The sequence below is a fragment of the Podarcis tiliguerta genome (genome assembly GCF_965153285.1).
Source record: "Podarcis tiliguerta genome assembly, chromosome: 6".
NCBI lineage: Eukaryota > Metazoa > Chordata > Lepidosauria > Squamata > Lacertidae > Podarcis > Podarcis tiliguerta.
The window spans coordinates 49,072,236-49,090,048 of record NC_139539.1 but is presented as its reverse complement, the minus strand read 5'-3'; the positions used below and the strand labels follow the sequence as shown (position 1 = coordinate 49,090,048).

The 17,813-nt window shown below is 41.5% G+C and overlaps 1 protein-coding gene across 13 annotated transcripts in view; it reads right to left on the bottom strand.

Moving 5' to 3' along the window:
* Positions 1–17,813, bottom strand: part of ST3GAL3 (ST3 beta-galactoside alpha-2,3-sialyltransferase 3) — a 178,999-nt gene that overhangs the window by 63,147 nt on the left and 98,039 nt on the right. For all 13 annotated transcript variants that reach the window (XR_014512600.1, XR_014512601.1, XR_014512602.1 and 10 more), the window contains one exon: positions 12,903–12,997. Coding sequence is in view for 10 of the 13 variants with exons in the window: in XM_083446108.1 (XP_083302234.1) it covers positions 12,903–12,997 (95 nt within the window). In the remaining 3 variants the exon portion in view is untranslated. The remainder of the gene's footprint in view (positions 1–12,902; positions 12,998–17,813) is intronic.

Sequence of the window (17,813 nt, the reverse complement as noted above, 5' to 3'; positions counted from 1 at the left end):
ACTACAAACTCAGGTTTAGATTGGCTATTCAAGATGTACAGATGTACACATGACTTTTCAGCACTGAATTGTTTGCATGTCAAGACCCTGATGTCACCCCCCCCCCCATGATGAATAAGACACAAGGACACAGATATTAGGTTAATGGTTATTGGGCAAATTTTGGCCACAACTTTATTGGTTACAGAATGTGACTGGTATTGGCTTAGGCACTGGAATTGACCCGACTATATCTGACTCCTGCCCACCACGCAGGGAGTCTTGTAAGGGTCAACCACCAATAGGGGGAGCCCCATTGATGAAAATCAATTCGAGCTCCCCCCAGGTTCCCGATAGGGTCATGGCATGGCCCTAGCCCCACCCTGGGCTTCGGATAAGATCCACAACCCCGGATTCCTTTAATGGAATACCCTTAATATTGGAGGGACAGGTGATGGCCACACCTCCCCTCCCCCACACAAGTTCAACCAATGCCTAACCACCAAACCTTACAAAGTTGTGACGATTGCTACAAGGTTTAGTTTAGATTGGCTATTAAAGATGTACACATGACTTTTCAGCACTGAACCTGCTTTTGGAACATGATACTACAGTAAACAATAAAGAGCTCATTTTAACCAAGAACCAGAAGCGATGAATGACATAGCACTAAATCAGGAGTATCGTGTACTGGATCCTGCTCTCACTGGAGGTATTTTTCTTTTCTTTTGTGCATTCTCAAAATAATGCTACTTCCTTAATTTTAAAAAGTAGGTTTGGACACCATTATAAAATTTTTATAAATAAAAATAAATTGTTTCAACTCAAAATTGGTGCTTTTCATAACAAGTGAATATATCTGAATGAGTGATTTTCTTCTTAATTTTCTTTCACTTCACATTTAGGTAGCAGGTTGGTCTACAAAGCATTAGTAGTTGTAGTATTTTAGATGTATATTGCACTCTTCCTCCCAAAGGAGTCCAGGGCAGTGATCACATAAGCAATAAAACAATTAAAGCATCTAAAAACAATTCCAATACAGATGCACTCTGTGAAAGATTTTTACTCAAAAGGCTTGTTCGGAAAGAAAGGTCTTCAGTATGTGCCAAAAAGACAATGGTGACGGTGCCTGTCTTCAGTATGTGACATATATTTAACAAGAAGGAGTTCCAAAAGGTTTGTGCCACAATACTAAAGACTGGATTTCTATATTGTGCCAAAAAGGTGGAATCTGCAAACTGCCTTGGGTGTGTGGGCAGAAAATTGGCGTATAAACGTCGTTAAAAAAATACTGTATGTTTTGGTTACTTAGAATTCAGAACTGGGACAACTACAAATAGCTACTGCGAAAATTATGACTATAAGGAGGCAAGACTATCAGGCACTGAGCTTTTCAACAAGTTAAAAGGTGCAGAAGAGTTAGGAGTTTGGCTTTGCAAACCACATTTAAACAAGGGAAAGACTTACACGATGATAGCAGAATTATGCAAGTTAATGGAAAAGGCAGATAATATATAATATGCAAAGATTACAAGATCTATCTATCATTAGACAGTAAAGTAAAGAAGTGTGGCTGCTTGAAGGGCTGTGAAGAGTGTATATCCTGAGAGGAGGCAGCTTTTATCAAGCAGCATGGTAAATGGGAGAGGGGAGGAAGAAGAGAAAAAGTCTGACTTGGCATAAGGCTATTTCCTCCTAATGTTGCAAACCTTTTACAACTCCCCACCTTAGCTGGAGCTCCCTACTAAAATGGTAGAGGCCAGACCTTTCATTTAAAGATGAATAATGGATGGGAAAGAAGACAATGAGTGTATAATCCTATGCATTTCACTCAGAATAAAGTTCCATTGAGGCGTGCTCTTCCTTAAGTAGGTTTTTTTTTCTTTTGAAAATGGAGGGGGAGAAGGGAAAGTGTTCTGAGCACTATTTTCAGTTGAACATCCTGTGAAGCAGTAACTTATGTAAACTGTGTATCCCAATGTATGACTCATTGTAGGAGACAGCAGATAATTTCAACTAGCCCTGCTCCACTTTTTATGTCTGGTTCAGGCTAGTAAATCTCAAGGCTCTAGCGCAGAAGAAGCCGCCAAAAATTGGTGTACCTCTTGTATTAGTGGAATAAAATTCAGGGGTGGGGGGGGGGAACTCTCCTAAGGAAATTATAGTGGCTTTCAATAGCTATCTAATGGATTTGTACATTTTTGTTTTATGTTTTCATATATGCCAACTTCTATAAGTTAATGTATTGCAATGGAGGATAGCACCATAGCAAAATAAACTGTTATGAAATGCTGGCATGCACATAAGAATACTGATTCCTTAGTGCTCAGGGAGCTGACTAAACAGATAATAACACAGTTAATATTTTTTTACAACCCAGGTTGGCCCCAGCTTATTTAGTATGAGTTATTCCCAAGTAACAAGGTCTTTTTCCAGCTTTCTAACTATGCAGGTTTGTAATAGATCTAGATCTCAAAATGATCCTAGTAAAATTCTTGGTGCATCCTGTTGCACTCATCTAAAGCCAACCTACTCCGAACAAAGCAGAGATTCTGCCAGGGGTCCAAACCATACAAATTCCCCTCCAAAGAATACTCAGCTTCCTGTCTACAACGTGCTGTTCTCACTCCTCTTCTACATTAAGGCTAAATAAACAGCCACTGGGCTTAATGACTCAGCATCCACTTCAGGGATCAACAAGCACTGATGGGATGCAGTGTTCCAAGCAAGTTTGGTCAGTTTGCCACATGAGTCAGCTCCATCTAAGTTTATATAGTGTCTTTCATTTAAAAAAATGTTCCAAAACAGTAAGCAATGAGAAAAAGTGAATTTTAGTATTTTATCTCCCATTGGTCTCTATTTGAAAAATTCACCTGAGCAGAACTTCTCTGGCAATGAGCATCTGACACCTGCACACATGCCATTAATTTGACTTTACATGGGAGGCTCCTAGAACAGGTTTGTGAGACACAAGTCAAGGTGTAACAATGTTGTCAGGTGCTAGGAAAGCTGGTAATATTTGTGCTAGAAAAATCTAGACCACAAGGTTAGCACTGCTGCTTTTATATGCTACAAATTTAGCCAAGAGACATTTTGATGGAATGCTGGAGATGTAAGAAAGCAGCAAGAAACTATGGGATTCTTACAGCCTAAGAAATGCAAGAGTATGTTGCAGCAAGTAAAGAGAGGATGGGTGAAGATACGGAATGCAGACACAGATCTCTCAACCCTGTAACAATTCTTTTTCTGATATATAACTAAGGCTGCATAACCACCATACATTTCAAGTGCATTTAAAACACAAATACCCTTCAAGAATCCTGGGAACTATAGCTTGCTAAGGGTACTGGGAACTGTAGCTCTGTAAGGGAGAAACTACAGTTCGCAGGATTCTTGGGGGCGGGAGAACTGCATGGTGTGTATGAGATCTAAATCTGCACTACAAATACCAGATCTTTTGGCAGAACAATCTCAACTGTTCCTGGGAATTTGCACTGTGAGCTGTCCCAGGTCCTGACCTACCTGACCTTGCTTGACCCTGCCTTAGCAACTTAAAGCCAAGGTACCTGCTGCAGGATTCTGGTATAGATCAGCCTTCTCTAGGTCATGTTCAGCACTTTGTGACTCACAACTCTGCAAAAGGAGCACACATCTGATGAGTACAACTGAAGTCAGAGTTCATATTGTGAGAAAACAAAGCAGTCATGGCACAAAGATATCCAGTGCTACATAGCTGCTCTTCAAATGAATGCAGTCAGATGTAGGATGCTTTGCTCTGGAGTGATATATGCAGTTTTCATAACCAGATACATGATACCAATGCAGGGCACACCCAGTTTATGATGTACCTGCTCTGAGGGTTTTAACTTCTTAAATTCCTGGATTAGCATAATAGCAATAAATCAGGACCACAGAAAACTATGTAGATGAGCTGTAACGCATGTGGAAAGACATCAAAATTGGATGTTGAGCAACATCCAGCTGTACATGGAACATACTTTTGCTTTTCTGATTCCTTAGGGGGTATTATTCTTGATCCTCAAGCTTCTAGGATTTTTGCCAGGGGCATGCAAGCTATTTCCAGAGTCTTGGGTATTAGGAAAAACTTCAAAGGGGTTTCAATGGAAGCTTTGGTGGGAAAAAAGGCCAATGAAGATATGTGGGTTCCGGCTAAGGCCTCATCTCATCCGAAATGCATACTTTTAGGTTCATCATAACTAAGAAAAGGGTAACTCTCAGATAAGGGCGCTGCATCTATTTTTCCTCCTCTCTTTGAGTAATTTTAGAATGCTCTCTGTTCTCTTGGGAAGTGCCAATCAATATTCATGGGATTCCTATCCCACAGAATAAAAGGCCAACCAAAGTAGAACAAAACACTTTGGCTACATCATAAAGGTAAAGGTACCCCTGCCCGTTCGGGCCAGTCTTGCCAGACTCTAGGGTTGTGCGCTCATCTCACTCTATAGGCCGGGAGCCAGCGCTGTCCGGAGACACTTCCGGGTCACGTGGCCAGTGTGACAAGCTGCATCTGGCGAGCCAGAGCAGCACACGGAACGCCGTTTACCTTCCCGCTGGTAAGCAGTCCCTATTTATCTACTTGCACCCAGGGGTGCTTTCGAACTGCTAGGTTGGCAGGCACTGGGACCGAACGACGGGAGCACACCCCGCCACAGGGATTCGAACCGCCGACCTGACGATTGGCAAGTCCTAGGCGCTGAGGTTTTACCCACAGCACCACCCGCGTCCCTTTTCTTGGAGGAAAAGTGTAATATATTATTATTACTATTATTATTATTTAAACTTATTAGTCAGTTGTTACTCAAGAGCCTCCTAGTGATACACAGAAAAATATATGCAAGTACATTATACCTTAGAAAAATGGAGGGGGGAATCAGAGAATATGTTAGTATTCCATAAAACGTATTAGGAAAACAAAATCAGCACACCTTAGCAGTAATAAACAACATTAGCAAAAAGCAAACAACAAACAAAGCAACACTCACAACCACTAATTAGCAGATAAACAAAAAGAACCTCACCCCTTCCTTAGTTTAACCATATTGAATGGTTGGGGGCTGTTTGTTTGTTTGCCCCCAGCTACCCACCACAGAGATTTAGGCAAGTGGGAAACAGGTGAAGGGGATTTTCAGTGTTGGTGCTCCAATTGTTATTCTTTACCTATTTGCCATTTGCCTAAATTTCTGAAGGTGAGGGGCACCTACAGAAGGGTCTCTCATGTAAATCTTATGCATGGGCAGGTTAACTGGAAAGGATGTAGTGTTTTATTTATGCTCTTTGACAATTGTTTTCATTAGAAGATGGAGGAAGTTGCACCCTAAAACCTCTGTAGATAGCAAGAGATCCATTCATGAAAGAAACAGACTGCTGAACCTCATCGTGTTAATGTAGAATAGTTACCATAACACAGCAGACTGAAAAAAGGTTCTCAATGAACACAGGAGGTTGATGAGGGAGTGAAAATGGGAAAGAACTCCTGCTCTCTGAACTTCAGCTCCTCCAGACACAGATCTGGGCAAGCAGCCAAGAAGGAGGTGTAAAGACAGATAGTTCGGTTCAGTGCAAATTTGAATTTTGATGTCAGCATGCATCTGTATTTTATCAACAGAGATAAAGTATTATTTATATCAGCATGCCAGATGTGAAAAGAGACTGCTATGCAGCTAAAAGAATGTTTAGGGAAGGGAATGGCATAGATTGTGTTTGGTAGTGCTCAGATGTGCTTGTTCCAGTATGCCCTGGAGGTCAATACTTCCAACTGTGCATGCATAGCTTTCTACCCTGCAGAGCTCATAAAAGCAAACACTTTGACGTAACACTTGCCTCCACAGGAATGTAGGCATATATGTGAAAAATGTGAAGTTAAAATTGGTCATCCACACAGATTTTTCTAGGACAATCCCATGATCAGGAGCCAGCAAGAGTTGTTCCAGAAAATTCACATAGGTAAAGAATTCTGACATGACATTTTCATAATGTGTGCCTTCTCAGACATTATTATACATAGTTTTATGGCAAATAAGTTTTTGTTGATTAAGCAGCATATCGACTTTGTTATATAAATAAATGAATAAGTTTTTTTCTATTGCTTGTTTTTGCATTTGAGTAAATAACTTAAGAAGTTATGGCAGGTGTGACATTTGTAACAAATTGCTATGTTGAAACCAACCATGCTTATTAATAATTATAAAATATACTGTAGTCTACTGGTATGAAACCTGGTCCAATCTCAACACTAAAGTTTTGGTTAGCTTGCTTCTTGGTGAAGCCAACCCAGAAAATAGCAGAAGAACTCTCGGAATCAGTTTGACAAACAACTCATAGACTAAAACAGTCTGTTACAACAGCTTGAAACTTTAAAATGTTACTGTGCAGACTATGTACATCACAGCCAGGGTGATCCCAAGTTCACAGAACAAAGCAAGTTAATCCCCCTTGCCATTTCAAATCAAACAGCTGACAAGCAGACTGAAGCTCCTGAACATTTGCACCAAGCACTTTTCATGGTATGCTATACACTTCCTTGACAAAGGTAGGGTCTTTATGAAGGATTAGCTGCCCTCTGATGCTAAACTGGCACATCCTCTTCTCAAGCATCGCCCAATTTCTCCAGTTGCTGTAGTTCTGGCAAGCACCAGCAACTTCTTCTTGCAGTCTCCTTTCAACTGGCACCAGACTAGCCCTGACTGAAGACCTTAATGAGGTGCTGATCCCATCATCAGGTCACTATTATTCATCCCCAATGCATCCCCTGGGATAAGCAGAAAAAGCTGATGTAAGAATCCCAGTGACGTGTGATGCGAGAAGGTTGCCATTTGCCTCTCTCACGCTCCTAGCCTGTCAGCACAGCCATTAGGCTCACCAGTTTACAGAGAGTAATAATTCTTCCCTCCCACATATACAAACTGCCTTGGACTGAATCCTGGCACAAAGTTCTGTCCCATGAGGGCATTAAACAATCCATTCAGTTGTTTTGCTCCCATTGCTTCAGCTCCCAGCCATTTAAGTAATGGCAGTTTCTGTTTTTAACTGAAGAAAATCCAATATAAAACCCTGGATTTACATAACACTGTAGTGGTGACACAAGCTGGCAGCAACCTGGAAATGCAAAGCAAAGACTGCCAAATATATTCAGTCATCCTGTGCTGAGGTTCTCCATTTTGATTCTACTTGGCAAAAGACTTGATCAGCTGCTTCCGAGACCTAAAACCACCTGGTACAAAGACCTGTATTCCTCTCTGTATCTGCACACCTTGAAAGCCAACAGATAAAGAATGGTGCAAATCTCTTGCAGTGAATGAAGAGTTTCTATTTCTGGACAATTTGCACAGCTGTATTTAATCATCCGCTTTGCTAAGAGGGAAGCATAAGAGAAGAACAATGTATACAGCTTATTACATCTACACTGACTGGGTCTGGTACAATGATAGGGAAAGGGTGAACAAATTCCTCCTTATACTAGGTACAAGGACTATAAGAATGGCAAGCTCATGCTTCCAAGACCCTCCCCTTATTAGGGAAACTAATGTCATTATATGAATAATAATATATATTGCCTCATATAGAGCAGATTTATTTACACTCAGTCCTGCTCCTACAGCAGTGTGAAGGCAGATGCTACAGTGAGACTGTTACCAGTTCATAGAATCATAGAATAGAATCATAGAATCATAGAGTTGGAAGAGACCACAAGGGCCATCGAGTCCAACCCCCTGCCAAGCAGGAAACACCATCAGAGCACTCCTGACATATGGTTGTCAAGCCTCTGCTTAAAGACCTCCAAAGAAGGAGACTCCACCACACTCCTTGGCAGCAAATTCCACTGTCGAACAGCTCTTACTGTCAGGAAGTTCTTCCTAATGTTTAGGTGGAATCTTCTTTCTTGTAGTTTGGATCCATTGCTCCGTGTCCGCTTCTCTGGAGCAGCAGAAAACAACCTTTCTCCCTCCTCTATGTGACATCCTTTTATATATTTGAACATGGCTATCATATCCCCCCTTAACCTCCTCTTCTCCAGGCTAAACATGCCCAGCTCCCTTAGCCGTTCCTCATAAGGCATCGTTTCCAGGCCTTTGACCATTTTGGTTGCCCTCCTCTGGACACGTTCCAGTTTGTCAGTGTCCTTCTTGAACTGTGGTGCCCAGAACTGGACACAGTACTCCAGGTGAGGTCTGACCAGAGCAGAATACAGTGGCACTATAACTTCCCTTGATCTAGATGCTATACTCCTATTGATGCAGCCCAGAATTGCATTGGCTTTTTTAGCTGCCGCGTCACACTGTTGGCTCATGTCAAGTTTGTGGTCAACCAAGACTCCTAGATCCTTTTCACATGTACTGCTCTCAAGCCAGGTGTCACCCATCTTGTATTTGTGCCTCTCATTTTTTTTGCCCAAGTGCAATACTTTACATTTCTCCCTGTTAAAATTCATCTTGTTTGTTTTGGCCCAGTTCTCTAATCTGTCAAGGTCGTTTTGAAGTGTGATCCTGTCCTCTGGGGTGTTAGCCACCCCTCCCAGTTTGGTGTCATCTGCAAATTTGATCAGGATGCCCTTGAGTCCATCCTCCAAGTCATTGATAAAGATGTTGAATAAGACCGGGCCCAAGACAGAACCCTGTGGCACCCCACTCGTCACTCTTCTCCAGGATGAAGAGGAACCATTGATGAGCACCCTTTGGGTCCGGTCAGTCAGCCAGTTACAAATCCACTGAGTGGTAGCATAGTCAAGACCGCATTTTACCAGCTTCTTTACAAGAATATCATGGGGCACCTTGTCAAATGCCTTGCTGAAATCAAGGTAGGCTACATCCACTGCGTTCCCTTCATCTACCAGGCTTGTAATTCTGTCAAAAAATGAGATCAGGTTCGTCTGACATGACTTATTTTTCAGAAATCCATGCTGACTATTGGTGATCACAGCATTCCTTTCTAGGTGCTCACAGATTGTTTGCTTAATGATCTGCTCCACAATCTTCCCTGGTATTGATGTCAGACTGACTGGGCGGTAATTATTTGGGTCCTCTCTTTTCCCCTTTTTGAAGATAGGGACAACATTTGCCCTCCTCCAGTCTGCTGGGACTTCGCCTGTTCTCCAGGAATTCTCAAAGATGATTGCCAGTGGTTCTGAGATCACATCTGCCAGTTCTTTTAATACTCTTGGATGCAGTTCATCTGGCCCTGGAGACTTGAATACATCTAAACTAGCCAAGTATTCTTGTACTATCTCCTTAGTTATTCTGGGCTGTGTTTTTTCTACTGAATCATTTGCTCCAAATTCTTCAGGTCGGGCATTGTTTTCTTTATCGGAGAAGACTGAGGCAAAGAAGGCATTGAGGAGTTCAGCCCTTTCTGTGTCCCCTGTTTGCATTTCACCATCTTCTCCTCTGAGTGACCCCACTGTTTCTTTGTTCTTCCTTTTGCTACGAACATACCCATAAAAGCCTTTTTTGTTGCTTTTAACCTCTCTAGCAAGCCTGAGTTCATTCTGTGCTTTAGCTTTTCTGACTTTGTGTCTACACGTGCTGGCTATTTGTTTGAATTCCTCTTTGGTGGTTTCCCCCCTTTTCCATTTTTTGTACACATCCTTTTTTAATCTTAACTCAGTTAAAAGTTCTTTAGATAGCCACCCTGGCTTCTTTAGGCACCTTCCATGTTTCCGTCTCATTGGTATTGCCTGAAGTTGTGCTTTTACTATCTCCCTCTTAACAAACTCCCAGCCATCATGAACTCCCTTTCCTTTTAGTATTACTGTCCATGGGATCTCACCCAGCACTTCCCTAAGTTTTATGAAGTCGGCTTTCTTAAAGTCAAGAAATTGAGTCCTAGTATGCTTGGCTGCTCCTTTCCGTTGTATAGTAAACTTCAGAAGAGCATGATCACTTGCGCCTAATGATCCTTCCACTTCTACCCCATTAACCAGGTCATCGACATTGGTTAGGACCAGATCTAAAATGGCTTTTCCTCTTGTTGCTTCTCCCACTTTCTGGACAATGAAGTTGTCTGCAAGGCCAGTGAGGAATCTGTTTGACCTTATGCTCTTGGCTGAGTTTGACATCCAACAAATATCCGGGTAACTGAAGTCCCCCATTACTACTATCTCCCTTCCTTTTGCATGCTTGGCCATCTGTTCCAGGAAGGCATCATCTATGTCCTCCGTTTGGCTTGGGGATCTATAGTAAACTCCCACAATGAGGTCATTATTATTCTTCTCTCCCTTAATTTTGACCCAAATGCTCTCACTTTGGCTTTGAGGTTCTAAATCTTGGATCTCTTCACAGGTATACACATCCCTGACATATAACGCCACTCCTCCTCCTTTCTTGTCTGGTCTGTTTCTCTGAAATAGATTGTATCCCTCCATTTTTACATTCCAATCGTGGGACTTATCCCACCAGGTTTCAGTGATGCCTATTATGTCATATTTAGTTTGCTGTACCAAGAGCTCAAGCTCATCTTGTTTATTTCCCATGCTTTGTGCATTAGTGTACAGACATTGAAGTCCATTAGTCATTCCCCCGTGTCTCTTATTTAAGGATTTTTTCCTCCCACCACTAGGTCTGCTTGCTGTTTGCTCCATTTGGTCTATGACATTTGGATGATCATCTTCATCAATTGATAGACTCCTACCTTCAGGAGCACTGTCTCCCTCCCCCACATTAGTCAGTTTAAAGCCCTCCTGATGAGGTTTCTGAGTTTTTTGGCAAAAACATTCCTCCCAACCGTTGTGAGGTGCAGCCCATCGCTTGCCAGAAGTCCATCTTCAAGAAACTGCAGTCCGTGATCTAAGAATCCAAACCGTTCCTGTTTACACCATTTGCGAAGCCAGCTGTTTACTTCCACTATTTTCCCCTCTCTCCCTGGGCCACGTCGTTCAACTGGGAGGACAGATGAGATGACAATTTGTGCATTTAATTGCTTCAATTTCCTGCCCAGAGCCTCGTAGTCTCTTTTGATCTTCTGGAGGCTATTGCTTGCAGTGTCATTGGTTCCCACATGAACCAAGAGGAAGGGGTATTTGTCAGTGGGTTTTATGATTCCTGGCAGTCGTTCAGTTACATCTTGGATCTTAGCCCCGGGGAGACAGCACACTTCCCGAGACATCTTGTCAGGCCCACAGATCACTGCTTCTGTTCCCCTCAGTAGGGAATCCCCTATCACCACTACACGCCTCCTCTTAGGTTTGGTCGGGGTTCTTCCGTGAGCGGTCCGTTCCAAGGTCGCCTGCACATTCCCTGAGGACTGACTTTGCTGCTCATCTTCATATACCTGATCGACTGTAATGAGGGAGAGATCCTCAAATGGAGTCTGCTCTTCGTCTTCCATGCTAGGGGAGAGGACCTGAAAGCGATTGTGTATTTCTAAACAATCAGAGCGAACCCTGGGCCTCCTACTTCTTTGAGTCACGTTTCTCCACATATCGGGCTCCTGTGTTGATGAACTAGCCTCCTTCCCAGGGGAGTCTCCTGTCTCCTCCTTGGTGGAGACGGTGTGCTCTGCTGCTTCCAAGAAGAGCTCCAGCTCTCTAATTCTTTGGAGTGTAGCTACACGTTCCTCCAGTTGCTGGACTTTGTCTTTTAGGAGGGCAATCAACATGCAATTGCTGCATGTAAAGCTGCCTGCAACCTTTGGCAAGATGGCAAGCATTGCGCAGGAACTGCAGGCGACTGCAGCTGTTCCCTCCCCCTCCATCTTGAGAACGTGTCGTTGGGGGTGGCTACAGCGGTCCTTTGTACAGGGAGAGCAGCTAATTAGCCACAAAGAATCACACACACAAGAAAACCCTTTTGGCTCCTTCTTCAGCCGCTGGCCTGCAAGGTCTCCATGCACAATGTTAATTAAATCATATCTAACAATACACAAGACCTCATGGAGCCCAATTCTAGGATCACTTTATGGTATACCCAGTATCATGAACTGAAGTCTTACAATATGGGCCAAATAATCCCAATATTCACAAATAATGCAGGCAAGTAATGTAATTTCTGAGATGCAGAATTAATTTCAAGTTTGCCATGGTCTGCATCCTACTCATTGATCTTTCCAAAGTGGCTACAAAAGGATCAAAGTACAAAGCTATGCCACTTTAGGTAATTAATTCACACGGTCAGAGTCAATAGGTGTGGGTAATCACAGAGTCAGGATCAACTTCCTTTAACTGGTAATCAGTTCTATTTTTAAAAGGATAATTAATTTTCCAATTAATTCTTAGGGTAATCAGCTGTCAATTAATTCTTAAAGTATAGCAGCAGAGCTTGTGGAGGGCTGTTAAATGTCTTGATATGCTTGAAGGAGGAAGTAGGAAGGAATTTTTGAGGTGGGAAAGCTCATTTTGCAAAGAAGCAAGCCAACTGGTAATCAGGCAGAACTAAAAATAGTGTTGATAGGAACTCAGAATAACAGTACAACATCCACACGTTCTTCTAACCAGACAGTGAATTTCAAATGAGGCCAGAAATGCACAGTGAAAATAGGTGAACTCTCAAGTGAGGCAGAAAAACGAACTGCTCCTCAAGGAAGTGGAGGGCCTGGCATCTAGTCAAAGCTCTGCCTCTCAGTCGAGTAGAGGGTAACAATATCCACCTGGTGGTGTCCTAGTCCCCACTCAAGAATGTAGAATTCAACATCACACAATTACAAACGTTCTGTCTGCACAAGCATTTCAACTTGCCACGTGATATTTCAGAGCCAATTTCAGGGGCCACAGGGTCATGTGGAGGGAAATAGGGGGAGCCCTGTTGCTCAAGTGGAAGTCCTTCCATAGGGTTACTGCTGATGGGGCTCGTTAGCAGTTGAAGTCCACAAGCGGCAGATACCATAGACACACAGAGTATGTTTAACTATAGGCACCTTCTATTTTTGTACTTCGGCAGGGCATTCGAGCTATGGTAAATGAACTCCTATCCTACCTTGTCCTTTAATTCCAAAAGGAGGTACAAAGTCCCGGATTCGTGCCCACTTTCTGAAGGAATCATCCAAAAACATTGGTGCTGGCTTTGAGAACCTGAAAAATATAATGAAGCAGAATCTTTTTTAAAAAGTGGGGAGGAACCTAATGCAAATTGTAAAACTATGTGACTCAGCAGCCAGCAATGATAGGGGGCAAATCAAACAGAGAAAAAGGAGTCAGGGAACCTGTGGCTCTTTTAATCTTAGGAATGCCCCTGAAAAGGATGCAAAAAGCTTTCCAGCATAAGCTATTCCAAATATGCAATTCAGAGTTCATGATGATAGCATCCACATACCCAACCAGAAGCTACACAAAGAAAACCAATACAGTCGTACTTTGGAAGTCGAACGGAATCCATTCCAGAAGTCCGTTCGACTTCCAAAATGTTTGGAAACCAAGGTGCAGCTTCCAATTGGCTGCAGGAAGCCACGTTGGACATTCAGGTTCCAAAGAAAGTTTGCAAACCAGAACACTCACTTCTGGGTTTGTGGCATTCGGGAGCCAAAACATTTGACTCGCAAGGCGTTCGGGATCCAAGATACAGCTGTAATCATACAGTTCAGAACATACAGTATTCCTATACACTATACCACCAGTTCTAGCAAAGCACTGCATAACAATCTTTCAAGCCTAATTTGGATACAAAAACTGAATATACAACATGCCATTCAGTTGACTTGAAAACTAAATCAAAAGAAAATTACTGCTTCTAAATCTAATACTCAGAACTGGTGTGGCGCAGAGGCTAAAACAGTTGAGCCACAAATCCTCCATTCAAATGTCACTTCTGTCATGAACTCACTACGTAGTCTTCAGCAAGTCACCCTTCTCAGCCTCCTAAGTGCATCATGTGGATAATATTAAACTTTACAGAGTTGTTCTAAGGATTACAACAAGATAATGCATGAGTAGTAGTATACTAATCTCATTCAAAACAGAAGAGGCTGGTAGGAGACATCACACAGTGTGGCTGGAAGATAAAAGGACTGGGGGAATTACCAAGTCCTGAAAACCATTAACAGTAGGCACTTGCCTTATCTCAGTGGGTTGTTCTATAGACTGGGCACCACAACACCATTTCTTAGGAGATGGACCTCTGCAGGCTGAGGAACAACCAGGAGGGCATTGTTGGAATATTTTAGTGATCAGGCAGGATTATATGAGAGAAGGCATTCCCTCAGATAACCCTGCCCCATGCTGTTTAGGGCTTTATAGCTAAAACCTTAAAACTGGCCCAGGTGCATACTTTTATAAGTAGTGTTACATGCTCATAGTAAACTGTCTCAATTAACAATTAGCCACACTGCCAGCCATAAAGGCAACCCCAAACAGAGCACATTAAAGTAGTCCAAGCTTGTGGTTACCAACGCATGGTCACTGGGGCCAACTTATTTTGCCCCAGAAGTGGCAGCTGCTCTGTGTGTGTGTGTGTGTGTGTGTGTGTGTGTATCTGTATGTGTGTGTGTCTGTTTCAGAGGGAGGAGAATGATAATGGCCTATGCTGCAGCAGTGAATTTTTGCAAAGAAAAAGAAACAGTGAACTCAATCCTGACCTTTCCATTCCTCCTGCCATTTTCTCTTTCTTCTCTATACTCACATTTGCTCTCATTTTCACCAAGCAGAAATACCATATAAGTGTTTAATCTCCCCTCCCCTCAATCTCATAAACATGTCAATTCACAGGATTTAAAATTTCTGTCTCAAAGTGACACTTACTTACATACACAATGTATTTTGGTCTCTCTCTCAATTCTCCTCCCTCTCATGGAGGAGAGAGGCATGGAGAGAACAATTAGACACATAATCTGTCCCCCACCCCCACCCCTAAATGGTTTGGTTTGAGTAATGTATGTGTATGGCAAACAGGAGATAGAAAATATTCAGAGGGACTTTTGGGTGGGTGTGAAATCTATTTACTCTAATTTAGATGGAATAAATACTTGCTTCCTTTCATATTTTGGGGTTCTTTTTATTCTTTTTATACTGTGTTTCCTTCAGGAATCAGTCATCTGTGCACAATTAAACTTCTCCTTACACAGTCTCCAATTGTCTCAGGCCAATGCTACACTACACATTTAATGGACATTTAATACACATGGCTTCCCCAGCAAAGCAATGGCAAGAACATGGTAGAGGAAGAGCCCGGAAACACCAGCTTTTTAAATCTTTTTCATCTTTTGTCCTTTTCCGATTTCTGAGCAAATCCCCTGCATAACGTTTGATTTGGGATCCTCAAAATAAGTGCATAGGAGTGCAGTCAGAGGACAAGGAGATGGCCATGCTTTGATGAAAAGACACACAGGTTTGAAAATAGTGCAGAAGACAGTATTTCAGAAGTGTTTCTGTTTCTCTATCTTAAGTGCTGCAGCGGTATAAAATATGCACCTGTTTCAATTTTTCCTTATGCACAGTTGTGTTAATACAAGAAGAGCCCTGATGAATCAGATCAAATCTTTATCTCATCTAAGGTTACTGAGTTCATAATAGTTTGCTGTCATTATTTATTTTCCTAATTTATGGAGCCTAAAATTGCAACAATTAGTATGTGCAAATCTGCAACATCTTCATGGTTAAAAGGGGGCCCATTTACTTGTAAAGATTGGGAACCACTGGTCTAGAAGGTCATGGAAAAACTGCAGGGGAGGGAAATTGCTTCTTGTGCTCTTTCGAAAGTAAACAACAGCAGCAAATTCAATATCTGTGTACAGGCTAATAAACTATTAGACTCTGGAAAAACCTCCAGAGATGCCACTGACGAGATTTATTTTTCTTCTGAAAATTAATTAGTATATTTAATATAAGTTTTCAAAATCAATATATTGTTTCAGATTCACAGTTTAATTCAAATAAAGTAGACACAAAATTCATAATACTGTATAAAAATGTAGCATACCAGACTAATAGAAGCAAAATATGTGCAGACAGGCCTATAAAGCTTACAAACAATGTGTATAATCTCCAAAATCAGTTTTCTAAAACACACAGAGAGACAACTTATTTTCTTTGGCAACACAATGAGCTCCACCTAGTTCAGGCTCAACCACATCTACTAAATCCGGCACAAGAGGACAAGACTTAGAAATAAAATGGGCAGTAAGAATTTGACAAAACATAACAAGAATATTCAAGAGCACACTCACTTTCTCTTAAACAGATGTTACTTATATGAAGTGCTAATTTTAAGAAGAGCTGGTATATGGTATAAAAGAGTACTTAATTTTTTTGTGAAATTTATTTGTTTAATTAATAATTTATAACCCCCATCATAAAAAATCCTTTCAGATACACTCTCGTGGTTGTTAGTAATGATTTTTTGTTTGTTTGAGAGCCAGATAGTCACTTTAGTCATCCTTTTCTAGGTTTCTTTTGTCTTCTTACAATGCCTGTTTCTCCAAGTATATTTTGGTAGCTTGCCCTAATCCTGGAGGGTGCCACATCAGACCTTCACCATTATCACAACTGTAGTCATACCATCAACTGGCTGTTCACACCACCGTAAGAACTAGATCTTGTTATCTGCTCACCCTTCATCCTTTTTAGTCTTCTGAATATTAAAGGGAAGAAGACGCCCATCAAAGCCAGCTGTCACACAGATGCCTGGATTCAAGGGCCAAAAAAACACACTAAAGTTTTAAACTGAAAACAAAACCAGAGCAGCACTTGGGTTTTTTGCTATGGAAACATGTCTCTATTTACAGAGGTCTTCCTTTATGGATGCTCTAGAAAGCTGTTGGAAGTGACAATTTTAGGATATTTATAAAGAGAAACAACAACTCTGACTGAATTTAAATTTATATTGCTCACATATTTTTAAACCAGTAGTGGAGAAAAATGGGGAACAGGGAATTAGTCTGATCAAGTCCAAGTAATGTATTGTGTATTTTGCCATATGAGGGATAATATGAGCTTTGGATAATATGAGCTGGCTTAGTTCCAAAGCTTGTTTTTTTGGAGATTAATGACTACAAGAGAGAAATGTCTTTCAGAGCCCAGTTTGACCCAAAATATATTTCTATTTTGACTTTCATGTGAGAGTCACTTCTCTCTGCCAAGTACAGCACCCAGGACCAGGGACAAGAACAGCTCTTGACCATTCAGAGTATTGGACACAGACACACATTAGCTTGCCGTTACAGCCTGGCTAAGTATTGTGAATGTCTTGGTAACAAACAAGAGAGCATGACAAGTTGCTGCCATGCAATACAAGTATAATATAATGAAATCTTTCTAGGACACAGCTGGCTGCAAAATTAAGTCCTTTTGCCATTTTTCACAATGAATACAGACAAGTAGTCACATTTTAAGACACTTTTTATTATGTATTTTGGAACTTAGTTTAGACAGAAACTGCCTTTCACATGACATTTTCAATGCAATCACATTATTGTGGTCTGCCTACGAATGAGAAGCAGAATATTAGGAACAGTTTGAAAGAAATTGGTATAAAGTCTAATCATTACCACTAGTTAGTGTCATTTTTTGTATTTAACATATTACTCTGAAAGCAGCTGGGCTGAATTACTATTTTTGGATTGTGGTAGAGCTGATCCATAAACCTACTGGAGCACTCAAGGCTTCTAGTATGAGTGAGCCAAGGGGATGCAGTTTTGGGGTATTCTGAAACTCAAAGAAGGTAAGCAAAATCTGAGGGAATTTACTGCTTACAATTTGCAAAAAGGAAGCATAAAGTAGTGAGTGAATTCTCAGTCTGCATATCTATGCACATGCTCTTTTGTCACAGGTATGCTGGTATGTCTCCCTTTCTCTCCCACCCCTGTCTCACACATAGTAACAGCAGCCAGACAGCCAAAGCTTCATGTTGATCAAATTTCCTTAGTACAAGCAAGCATGAAAGGAAGAGGAGGGAGGA